At 40.0% G+C, this 12,885-nt stretch overlaps 1 protein-coding gene across 2 annotated transcripts in view; it reads left to right on the forward strand.

The window, feature by feature from the left end:
• WWP2 (WW domain containing E3 ubiquitin protein ligase 2) overlaps window positions 1-12,885 on the forward strand; it is a 135,216-nt gene that overhangs the window by 81,183 nt on the left and 41,148 nt on the right. For both annotated transcript variants that reach the window (XM_046681928.1, XM_046681929.1), the window contains exon 8: window positions 11,168-11,378. In XM_046681928.1, the coding sequence (XP_046537884.1) occupies window positions 11,168-11,378 (211 nt within the window). The remainder of the gene's footprint in view (window positions 1-11,167; window positions 11,379-12,885) is intronic.

Genomic DNA, 12,885 nt, shown 5'->3' on the forward strand with positions numbered 1-12,885 from the left:
AGTCTTTCCATTGACCTGTCTTCTTTTATATCTGGTATAGTCTGTATAGCTGAGGTTATTCTCCATATCACTGTTCTCTTCTAAGATATTCCTTTGCAGAGAAATAAAAAGCATTGATTTTTCTCTTCATTTCTTATCAACATTGGATTTCATTGGTGGGGCAATATCTTAATTATACATGACACATTTTTTATTTCTTGAATTTAAGGAAATGATCAGATTAGGGAGAAAGAGGACTGAATATTGATGCTAAGAGCTGGGTGAGAGAAGATGGTAGCACTGTTGCACGGGTTTGGATGCTGACCAGGGGCAAAGCCAGGATGCCCCTGCAGGAGCATTATGTGGCTGTTCCAGTAAGAGTGTTTGTTCCATTTGAGAGTAGACAGCCCTTCCACATCTGCACAGGACATCTCTGCACAGGACATCTCTGCACTTGGCTTACTTCCCTGTAAGTGGAAAGAGAAGGTACCTGTTTCAGAACAAATCAGTTTTTGTCATGTTTTCCTTCTGTCTCATTGGGACAGTGTTGAAATTAAAAAGGAAAAAGAGAAAAAACGTTAATTTTTCTAAACTTCTTGAAGATCAAATCTTTAGTGACTGCTGGTCATTTGGTAATTTGTCTTAATTTGGGGCAGTTGGGAAGGGACATGGACATTTACTTTGATAAACTGTAGCTGGGGGAAATGCAGGTGTTTAAATCGGTAAGCGTCACTGAAATCATTTTGTAGATGCTTATGATAGCAGAAGTGTGGCATGGAGGGCAGGGGATCTGGAGCAGCACAGCTTCTTCACATGAGTGTTGTCATGGCATTATTACTGCCCTTTGTGTGACAAACTTATTAAGTAGAAATCAATTTGGGTTACTTTCTAATGACTTTGAGTTTTCTGGCAGCACTGTATGAAGGCTGCAGAGTCCCTCGGATAACTTATGTTGTTTGGTTATGTTGGGTGTTGGCAATGGACTGCGAGGTGGAGTGGCCTGTGTCCCGTAGGGCTCAATGTGTGTGTGGTGGCCTGACATTCTCCCTGGAGTCTAGGACCTGACTGAAGGAATCGAGTTAGCTAACTTGCCCTTAGCCTTGAGGACGAGGATGAGGTGGAGGTGAGGAGTATGAGCAGCTGCCATCTCAGCCCACTTGGCAGTCCCATGCCAAGCACCCTGTCTGAGCACTGGAACATCCAGTCATAGAAGTCAAGAGTGGCCTGGGTTCCCATCTGTATGAAGGGGATGGCAAAGTGGCAGCTGTGGACTGTGTTATAGAAAGCCATATGCAGCTCCATGAGCACCAGTAAACATGCTTCTCTTGGAAAAACAAGTACCGTAGACGAGGACCAGCATTTGCAAATGGGAAAAGGGAACTGGCTTTTAGGAACCAGTTGCTTCCTGGAGGCCATGGCCCTGCTACCAACCACTTTGTTTTTCAGGGCCCTGCATTATTGTGATACTGATTTCCCTCAGCCACCTCTGCTTTTCTTAAGAAAACTATTTGTAAATAGCTTTATGTAGTGATGGTCTTTGAGTCACTCTTCTCGGACATTTAAACAGATCTGTATTTCCCCTACATTTACTTTTAGGTACCTTGCATGTTGTCCTTATCTCCAGAACGTTATGTTTCAGCAGACGAGGCAGGTGCCAGCCATGTCTTCATAAAGCCAAATATCTGTAACTGCAAACTGCCTTGGAAATGTTTTATGGTGGTGCATCTGATGCCTGAACTATTCCCAAAGCTCATCTGAAGGACAGTTGTTGCATTTTAGGGATTTCTGCCTGTTAAAGTACTAAGGCCTTGGCCTCCGTCTCGTCTCTCTCCTTTTTGCTGGGCTGACGGTTCACCTTTGCCTCACAGCCAACCTGGACTTTGTAAGCTCTTTAATGTCTATCCAAGGGGTACAGAAAGATCTCCTTTCCTTTGGGGAGCAGACAGAAGCCCCTCTCTTTGGCAGCACAAGACTAGAAAGGGGTTTGATTCATATCCTCAATATGAGTGAGAACATCTCCATCTTTCAATATGCTGCTGTTAGAACTGTGAGGACCAGTTCCAAAATGGTGGTGGTAGTGAGCCATGCCTCCAGGAAATGTTTCCACAGACACACAAGATTTATTTAGCAAGTCTTTTTGGCTGTGCTCTGCAGTTATGCATGAAAAAGACATTTGGGGCAAAAACGGAGCCGAGTTCCAGGTGGTTTTCTCATGTTGTCACAACTCTAAAGTATCCATTTTTATAAAATGAAAGTGAATGGCAGCCTGTCTATATGAATATTATATTTCTAAGTTTTAGAAGTGGTGGAATCGAGAAGTAGACTAACGGTATAGCACTTCATTGAGATTTATGTGGAATAGTTTACTTTCTAATTTGTTATTGAAGATTTTACCCCCAAAAATTACATCTCTCACTCCTCCTTAAATGGGATTTCCGTGCACGTAGGTCAGAGTCCCACTGGCTGTGGTCAGATTCTGATGCCGTGCGCGTAGTGTGTGTATAAGGCCCAGTGACTCGCATGGCAGGGTGTCTTTAGAGTGGAGTACCTGGCATGGTGCCTGGGACACAGTAAGCTCCTAATCAAAGTCAGCTTTCATCTTTATGAATAATTTCATATAGATATAATTATGCAGCATGGCTGGATTTTCTGTTTTTCACTTCATTTTTTTTCCCTACACGCTTCCATGTGTCTTTCTGGTCTTCTTGTTGACCTTTTTTGGTGGCCTCATACTGTTTCACAGTTAACACACCATAATTCATTTAACCATTCCTCAATTCTTGTGTATTTCCCTCTTGTGAAACAAAATCCCGATGTAAACATCTTTGCACACAGCTTTGTTTCTTCTCCAATGAAGTTCTTGAGTCAAAGGATCTGAATTTTTAAAAATGAGATCTAACATATATTACTGGATTGCCTTCCAAAAGGTTTGAAGTAATCAGGTCCCAAGACAGTGTAAAATTTTCCTCAAGTGGTGTATGAGGTTTGTTGTTTCCTGCGGCCTTGTAAATACCGGTTTATCATTTTGTTAATAGGTATTTAGTGTCACCTCATTGTTCAACCCGATTGCATTTCTTCAATTATTAGTTGCTCAACTCTTTCTTGTCTCTTATGTGAGTTTTTTCAGAGCGTTTGATTATTTATCCTTTGGAGATTTGGAAGTTTATTTTAGAGATTTATATATTCTAGGTACAAGTATTTTTTAATTGTGTAAAATTTACGTAACATAAAATTTACATTTAAACCGTTCTTAGGTGTATAATTCAGTGACATTAAGCACATTCGCAGTGTTGTGCAACTATCCCACTGTCCACTTCCAGAACTTTTTCTTCATGCCAGACTGAAACTACGCTTTAAACGGTAACATTCTCTTCTCCTCACCCCCCCAGCCCCTGCCCCTGGTAACCGCTATTCTACTTTATGTCTCCACGAATTTGCTGATTGTAGGTACCTCGTATTATGAGTGGAATAATTTGTCCTTTTGTATCTGGCTTATTTCACTTAGCATAATGTTTTCAAGATTCTTCTATGTTGTAGCATGTATCAGGATTTCGCGGGCTGGCCCTGTGGCCGAGTGGTTAAGTTTGTGTGCTCTGGGCACTGACATGGCACCGCTCATCAGGCCATGCCGAGGCAGTGTCCCACATAGCACAACCAGAGGCACTCACAACTAAAGTATACAACTATGTACTGGGGAGCTTTGCGGAGAAGAAGAAGGAAAAATAAAGGAAGATTGGCAACAGTTGTTAGCTCAGGAGCCAATCTTGGGGGAAACAAAAAAGAATTTCGTTCCTTTTTAATGCTGAATAATATTCCATTGTATGTGTATATGCAACATTTTATTTATCCACTCATCTGTTAGTAGACATTTGGGTTGTGTCTACCTCTTGGCCATTGTTAATAATGTTGCTGTTAACATGAGTGTACAAGTATCTGTTTGAGTCCCTGTTTTCAATTCTTTGGGCTGTGTACCTAGGAGCAGAGTTGATGGGTCATATGGTAATTCTATGTTTAATTTTTTGAGGAATCCTCAAACTGTTTTCTAGAGCAGCTGCACTGTTTTACATTCCCACCAGCAATGAATGAGGGTTTCAATTTTTCCACATCCTGGCCAACACTTGCTTTTTTTCCTTTTTTTTTTTGATAGTAGCCGTGCTAGTGTTTATAATTTCACCTTTTGCTTCAGTAGTAAAAAGATCTCTCTTGTCTTTAGATGGAATAAATACTTTATTCTGTTTTACTTTTTTTTATGATGTTATGTTAAAAAATAACTATCCCACTGGAATTTATAGTGGTATATCTATACTATACATATATAAGTATAACAAGGGCTGAGTCTAAATTAATTTTTCCCTATATTGGGGTCCTGTTATCCTATAAACATTAATCAACTAGTTTTTTTCTCACTATGGTTTTACTTAGTGTTTGTCACTTACCACATTATTATATGTGGTGAGAATTCCTTTCTGGACTCTTTACTCATTCCATTAATTTATTTCCAGTTTTGAGCCAGTCTCATGTGATTTTGATTATTGACATCTTGTAGTATGTTTTTATAATGTTTGGAAGGGCTAGTCGTGCCTTATTGCTTTTTTTCCATGATATTCTTTGATAGCTTGTACATTTTCAAAACAGATTTCCTTTTTTTTTTCCTCCCCAAATGCCCCCAGCACATAGCTGCATATTTTTAGTTGTGGGTCCTTCTAGTTACAGCATGTGGGACGCCGCCTCAATGTGGCCTAATGAGTGGTGCCATTCCCATGCCCAGGATTCAAACCGGCGAAACCCTGGGCCACCGCAGCAGAGCACACAAACTTAACCACTCAGCCACGGGGCCAGCCCCTCAAAACAGATTTCATACTGAATTCTTAGAAACATGGTAGAACGTAAATGGACATTGAGTGAATCTATATGTGTATTAGCCAGGGAAGGATTGAATTTTCCTATCAGGTAATGTGGTATGGCTTTGTCCATTTTTAAGTTTTTCTTCTTTTTTTCCATCTAATTTAAGTGTATTTCCCTGTATAAGCCTCACCCGCCATGTGTCATGCTAATCATGAAATATTTTTCTAGTTTCGGTTGCTTTTGTGAAGAGCTGAGTGATCATTGTATTGAAAGTGCATTACTTGTGTTTCACAGAGAGATATTGACTGCTTTACTATGGAACATGTTAGGACCTCTTCAGTTTCAAAAGCTTCCATTGTTGGTGATCACTTTCTCCATGCCCAAGTGTGAGGGCTGAAAAGACTGTGTAAACCGAGAGCCTGTGCTACACCACACACACCTAAAGATCTTGGAACACACAGTGAGCTGGCAGTGTGTCTAGGATTAAGAAGGATTTCCAATTCCCGATCTTTTTTTGGCTAACTGTGACTAGAGTATGTCTTAGTCCTGAATGAATATCTGATTCATAAAGTTAGAATGTTTAACATCACAGAGGAACCTTGTGAAATATCCACAAGTTGCAGAAACCGGAGGCCATTCAACTGCCATTTTACCTACTTACCCATTTAGCCTCTCATCTTGGTACCCAGCTTTCTTCCCATACAGGAAAGGCATCTAAGCCATCTTCATTGCTCCTCTCCCCACCCCCTACCATTGTTTTTACTTAATGGTGTTCTGGATTTGAGTACTGGTTCTGCTGCTACTGACTGCATGGCACTTCTCTGAATGGTACCTCTGTGAGCCTCAGTTTTGTCTTCAGTAAAATGAGAATAATAATATCTTCCTCATGGGACTGTTGGGAGGATAAATGATCTAATGAAAGTGAACTGGCTAAAAGCAACGCAGGATCCTGGATTGGATCTTGGATGTTAAAAGGATGTTAGTGGAAAAGCTGGTGAAATCCAAATAAAGTCTAGAGTTAATAGTAATGTACTGATGTCAATTTTTTAGCTTTGACAAATGTGCTGTGGTTAAGTAAGGTAGTAATATTAGAGGAAACTGTAACTTTTCTGTAAATCTAAAATTATTCCAAAATTAAAAACTTTTAAGAAGAACCTGCTTTGCAAATGATAGTGTTACCCAAATATGAGGTGGTTTTATTTCAGATATCTTTTGCTAGATTGTTAGGTTTATTGAACAGGTATTTCTTCAACAAATATTTATTGAATGCCATTTTGCTAAGCACTATGGACAATGGAAAAAAGTATAAAATAAGGCCATGCCCCACAATCTGTTTCAGGAGAAGAAGCTGAAAATACACCGTCAACCGAGTTCCAACACAGCAGACGTCGCAGGGACTGTGTGGTTGAGTAGCTGAGGCCACAGGTGCTGTGGGCTCCGCAAGGGGGATCAGTCTGGGCTGAAGCGGGCAGAGCCTCCAGCTGTGGGGCTGAGGCAAGCAAAGAGCTGGAGGTGAGGACATAGGAGGAAGAGAGTGGAAGGAGTGAAAAGTGAAAGAAACACATTTGCCCTCATTCTTCAGAAGGGTTCCTCCTTTTGGGGAGAGATAAGTTGTATACATGAAATAATTAAGATTAATAGAGAACATTAGCTATATTGAATAGAGCTAAAATGTAAAACACAGCAGTTCTCTAAGGCATGACAAAATTTTAACTCCTTGTCTTGAAAATCCAGTTTTTCTTTCTCCTTGAAGCCACATCATGCTTCGAGTATGGTGCTCCGTCACTGTTTTACCAGGGTGACCGTAGGCCAGTAAGTTAATTATCTGAGCTTTATTTTTTCTGACTGTAAGCTGAGGTGGGGCGGATTTACCTCTGAGGTTCTTTCAAGTTCTCACGTTCTAGGAATGTACGTATGTATACATACACACACATTCTGAGAGCAGAAGTATATCAGCGTGGACACAGAAAGTTTGTCAACACTAGGGTATTTGGCTTTCATGTTCTCTTTCCAAATCTGAACTCGAGGTGTAGCACAAAAGTCTTACCCACATGAGCTACTCTGGTGAATCAGAGGCTCTTGGAGGGATCTGTGGACAGTTGCAGTCCTGGTGGGAACCCTTCTAACTAGATTTGCAGCTGTGTGAACAGTCAGATCCAGATAGTGTTGACCGGAGGGTCTTTTCCATGGGCATGCCAAGGGCTCTGCTTTGGTTCTTTTCCTGGTCAATAACTTCATAATAATTATTTTTAATGGGTAGTACATATACATTATCAACACTTGAAAAGTATAAAAGCTTAAACAATGTAACGAAAGTCCCCTTCCTATTCCAGTCCTTCAGGCTCCACTTCCTCCCCAGAGGCAGTCACTGTTGTGTTTCTTATGATTCTTTCCGAGATAGTCTTTGAATATACAAGCATATGCATATGTATTCTTTAACCCACAGATGGTAGCACAATATATACACTGTTCTGCACTTTCCCACTTAATAATTATCTTGGAAATTTTCCATAGAACTTGAAGCTAATGTGAAGAGCTTTGCCACTTCCCTCTCCTGCTAACCCCAGCCAAAGATGGGGACTCTTAGTATCTATGAGAACAATAATCACAGTGGATTGAAATATTTTAAATATGTTTAAGTCCAAGTGGTCATAATGATTTTTAAACAAAATAAAATTTCATTGTTCATTTTTGGAGGATGCGAGGAAATCAACTCATTATTCTGAAAACTGGTAAAGACAGCCATGTGTCGCTCAACAGCGGGGATACATTCTGAGAAATGCATCATTAGGCAATCTTGTCACTGTGCGAACATCAGAGTGTACGTACACAAGCCTGGATGGTACAGCCTACTACACACCTAGGCTATATGGTACTGATCTTACGGGACCACCGTCAGATATGCAGTCCGTCATTTTATGCAGCACATGGCTATAAAAGGAAAGACTCCTATCTTTTCTTTACAAACTGAACTTCAAGGTAGCCAAATAGTTCCTAAGGGAAAGTTTCTCTTTATAGGCATGATAGAATAAGAATATTACTACTTTGCAGAATTAGAATATTACTGTTTTGCAGTATTATTATGTAGCTCCTGATGGGAGTATACTACTCCATCTGTGCCACAAGCATTGAATATTTACAAAAGTAAAAACAATATTATAGTGAACCCGTCACCCAGCTTCAACTGTTATTGACTTGTGGCCATTTTAATTTCATATATAGCACCCCCACCTCTCTTTTCTGCACTCACTCCCACTCAGCACCCCTACCCACCTACCAATGATTGCATTTAAATTTTTCTTTTCCAACTGCACCCATAGAGGTTCTAGCAATTTCTACTCCTACCAGCAGTATGTGAAAATACCAGTTTTTCCTAATTCTCTCTCTTTTTTTTTTTTGCTGAGGAAGATTTGCCCTGAACTAACATCCACTGCCAGTCTTCTTCTTTCTGTATATGAGCTGCCAGCACAGCATGGCCACTCATAGGCAAGTGGTGTAGATCTGTGCCCAGAACCGAACCTGAACCTGGGCTGCCGAACTTAACCACTAGGCCACCAGGGATGGCCTATCTTAATACTCTTATCAGTGTGTGATTAAATATTTTCACTCTTGCCAATCTGATGGGTTAAAAAATGGTATTTCATTATAGTCTTGCATTTCTTGTCTCATAATTGAGATTGAGCATCTTTTTGTATGTTTCGGGGTAATTTGTATTTCCTTAATTGTGAAGTGTGTCTGTATATCTTTGGTCTTTTTCTTATTGATTTGTAGAGGTTCTTTTCATACCAAAGAAATTAGTCATTGGTCTGTAATATGAGTTGATGATAATTTTTCCCAGTCTGTTGTTTTTCTTTTGATTTTAATTTTGCTTATGATTTTTTTTTGCCATTTAGATTTTTAAAAATTTAATGTAGTTGAATTCATCGATCTTTTATGACTTCTAGGTTTTGTGTGATACTTCAAAAAAGTCTTTTCCACTTTGAGCTTATAAAAATATTCTCCTCTGTTTTCTTTAGTTCCTCTGTTGTTTCATTTTTATTGCAAAATCTGTCATCCATCTGGAATTTTTTTTTTGATAGAAGGAGTCAGGTAGGGATGTAACTCAGTTTTTGTCCAGTACACTACCCAGTTGTCACAGCACCGTTTATTGAATAATCTGTCTTTTCTGCAGTCATTTAAATGCTACCTTTATCACATACTAAATTCCAATGTGTATTTAATTCTGTTTCTTGTTTATTTAATTGACGTCTGTCTATTCATGTATCAGTGCCCCATTGTTTTAATTGTTGTAGTTTCATAATATGCGTTAATGCTTTAGAGAACCAACTCCCCCTTACACATACACAGAATACTTTTTGTCTTTAGAGTTGTCATGGCTATTCTTCTGTATTTGGTTTTCCTGATAAATTTTAGAATGAATTTATTTAGTTCTCAAAAAAGTAATGATGGTTTTTTTTCTTGGAATTGAGTAAAATTTATAGATTTGCCTAAAGAGAATTGCCATCTGTTGTGTTTTACTAACTCCTCTGAGATAGTATAAGAATATAAATAAAAAGTCTTGCATTTATGTTGGGGAAACATCAGTTGCACAAGATGTAGTCATTTATTAAACAGCTAATTTAGTCCATGTGCCAGACAGTATTTCGTATACTGGGGAGAAAGCAAATGAATTAATCATGGGTGGTCCCTAGGCTCTTATCCATAAGTTAAGATCAAGCTTAGCATCACATCATGTTGGAAGAAATTTTAGTTTCTGCTGACCACCAGTCTCATGTTAGCCAATAGGCATGTGGTTGCTTCAGAGTCATTTTAATCCTGGGTCACATTAGAGGATGTGTGGAGAGGGAGAAGCAGAACATAGGTAGTGGTTCCGGCTCTGGAGGCAGACAGCAGGGGTGTGAATTAGGTGCCCTGTGACCCTGGCGGGTTATTTAACCTCTTTGAGTCTCAGTTTCCTCAGCTGTAAAATGGGAGGAAATTAATTGTACCTAACTCATGGGGTTGCATGTGAGGCTTAAATGAGATAATCCAAAATGCATTGCACTTTGCCTGGAGCATATTGGTGTTCTGTAAATGTTAACTAAGATCATTTATATTGGCAATCTGACTCTGCTGGTCTGATGGTATCTGATTTATTAGGTTCAGTTCCTGATATCATTATTTAGGAGAGGCAGTAGACGAAGATGCCTAGAAGAGGGCAACCAGGTTGTAAGAAGGGGATCACCTAGAAACGTTAAAGAAATAGTAGCCCTTTTTACTGGAAAAGAGAAAGTGAATGAGAACAGGGTGGCCAGATAATAATTTTGTATTGAGTGGGGGTGGGGGCTGGGGTAGGGACTAAGACCAGCTAGTGGAATTCATCTTAACATAAAGAAAACCTTTCTGGTGGGTGCATCTGTTCAACAGTGGAATGGCTCTGCAGTGAGCTCCTTGTCGGAAGAAATGTTCAAGAATCTGCATAGCTCTTTTTTAGGGAAACTGCAAAAAGAATTTTCAAATTAGAAAGATGAGGCTAAATGACAACTGTGGGGTCTTGTTATGAAATTCTAGTATAAATGTACACATGCAGTCACATATGTAGAAAATTCTCTGCATATGGCTTATCTGTTTTCAAAGAATTCCAATTCTTTGAAACCTTGTTTGATCCCTTTTTGAGTGAGAGGATATTGTATTGCCTTGGGGTTCTTGTGAACATGAGTGATCATCAAAGAAATGAAGAGATGGAGAAATAAGGAGACTCGAGAACCAGCTTATTTCACTTCTGTCTTTGTCTATTGTTACCTTGGAGACAAGTCCCTTATCTCCAGAGCCCCATCTTTTTCATCTAGAGTGTTAATCCTTGCTCCCTACTTTGAGCATGAGTCTTTAAAAGAACAGGCACATTATTGGAAGTTTCCTGCCTCTAAGAGTATGTGGAGCTTTTTGAAGGAAGGTGCTATTCGTGCCTAGCAGACAAATGACACATTTGAAGAAAAGTATATGACCCTATAGACTTGGCATTGGCCTTGCTTCATTTAGCAGCACACTTCCCTGTTATCTTCCTCTTTCCTGCTACTCTTTTATTGCAATACATGTAACCACAGTATGTTAGAAAAATTTAATAAAGTTATATAAAAGAGGTAATATTCAATCTATTTACTTCAGATCCGTCTCCCAGTTTTCTTCAAACAGGCTGTTACTGACTTGATGCAATTTCCAAAGTTATGTTTTGTAAAACTTTTTTGCTGTTGCAGAGACATGCATGGCAACATTGTAGGTACTGTGTTATTACATTAGTGAAAAACCTAGTAAATGCGCACACAAGTCTGAGTGGATCTTTAAAATAGGATTTCTGTATTTTCAGTGAATGATGAACCTGCTGCAGCCACAGATCCCGAAGAACCCTCTGTTGTTGGTGTGACATCCCCACCTGCTGCAACGTCTAGTGTGACCCCGAACTCCACTGCAGCGCCTCTCCCTACCCCAGCCACACCGGCTGAAGGAGAGGAGCCCAGCACTTCGGGCACACAGCAGCTACCAGCGGCTGCCCAGGCGCCTGATGCTCTGCCTGCTGGGTAAGTAGCTTTCTGTCCCACAACAGTGCTTCCTGTACCAAAGACTGAGGCTCCTTCACCAGGGCAGGAACAACATGGCTATTTATTACCTAGTGGTAGTCTCTGGGGAGGCTGACGTGCATAGGACGAGGGAGGTGTGGAAGAACTGCTTGTTCTGCATAAATCTTAAAGAGAATCGAAATCATCTGGGACAGAATCAATGCTACCTTATACCGTGCCTTGAAGTGAACAGCTTGACTCAAAGAGTACAGCTTTTAGGGAACAAGGAGCTCATTTTGTCTTCCTAAGTCTTTGGAAGGTGTTCGCCTAGATCCTGCTTAGAAAACAACTTTTCTCTCTTGAATTTTATTTTAAGAGCCTATGGAGGACTTTAGGCTCTGAATATTACTGTATGTTGTTCCCTTTGCCAGGGCTGATAGTAACATGGGCTACTAGTTTTCTTGCTATCCTTTAAGTTCGGAATTAAATCTGATGGTAAAGACCTTGGATGATAAGAAGATGGCCCCAATAAGCCAAAGGGAAGTTCAAATTTGGCTATATAGTGAGTAGAGATTAAGAGCATGGACCTGGGAATCAAATAGATCTGGGTTTGAATCCCTGCCCCACCCCATGTGACCTTGCTTTGGTGACTTACTGTCTCAGTAAGGTGTAAGGTAATAATCATGCATATCTCCCCAGGCAGTTAAGGGGCTCAAATAAGATGGCTTTGAAGCACTCATCCATTGGTGGGTGTTACACCTGGTGAATGATATTTTTGAAGTGGTTGTGAAGGACCCATAAAAGAAGGGAATGGTTCCGAACTGGGAAATGAAGTCTTATCTCAGGACTACCATTATAGTCAGGGCCAGTCCTGTTGTGGTCCCACTGTCCATCCTGGTTATCAGTTTGGTACCAAGGAAATCAATGTCCATGTTGCCACAGTCACTGTGATCTCGCCAGTGGTGGCGGTGGTGCTGGGTATGGGTAGGTCCTCTGAGCCTGTGTAATTCGTAAAGGAAAAGGGAAGGATGGATGATTTCTTGCTTGATATATAATATGCTGTATTGTTCTTAAGCCACTTTGAAAAACCCAGGTGTTAAAACAAAAATCCTAAATCTGAAGGCATATACGATTTTTACCGCATACATATTACATTCTTAGCATTTGGCACACTACCTAACTCATTTCTTAATAAGGTATGATGAACAAATGAAAAGTGTTGCAAATAGTTCTTAATACCTCAAACCTGGAGAGAACTGGGGGTATTGAGAAGCAGCTCTGAAAAGTTTTTTTGTGAAGTTTTTGATTTTGTGAAAAGATTAATAACCAAGTCCAGCTCGTCTCTACAGAGATTTCTTTCCTCTTTCGTATGTGGTAAGGAATACTCGAAAGACCTTTTTTGGTTTATAATTTCAAATCTGTATGCTGTAATTTGGGGGGAACAGAACAGAATCATTTTGGCAGGAAGGAGAGAAAATGGCCGCCTGTTTCCCCTGTGAGCTGTTTGTTTTCTTTCCACTGAGCAAAT

This window comes from Equus quagga, chromosome 13 (assembly GCF_021613505.1).
Source record: "Equus quagga isolate Etosha38 chromosome 13, UCLA_HA_Equagga_1.0, whole genome shotgun sequence".
Taxonomy (NCBI): domain Eukaryota; kingdom Metazoa; phylum Chordata; class Mammalia; order Perissodactyla; family Equidae; genus Equus; species Equus quagga.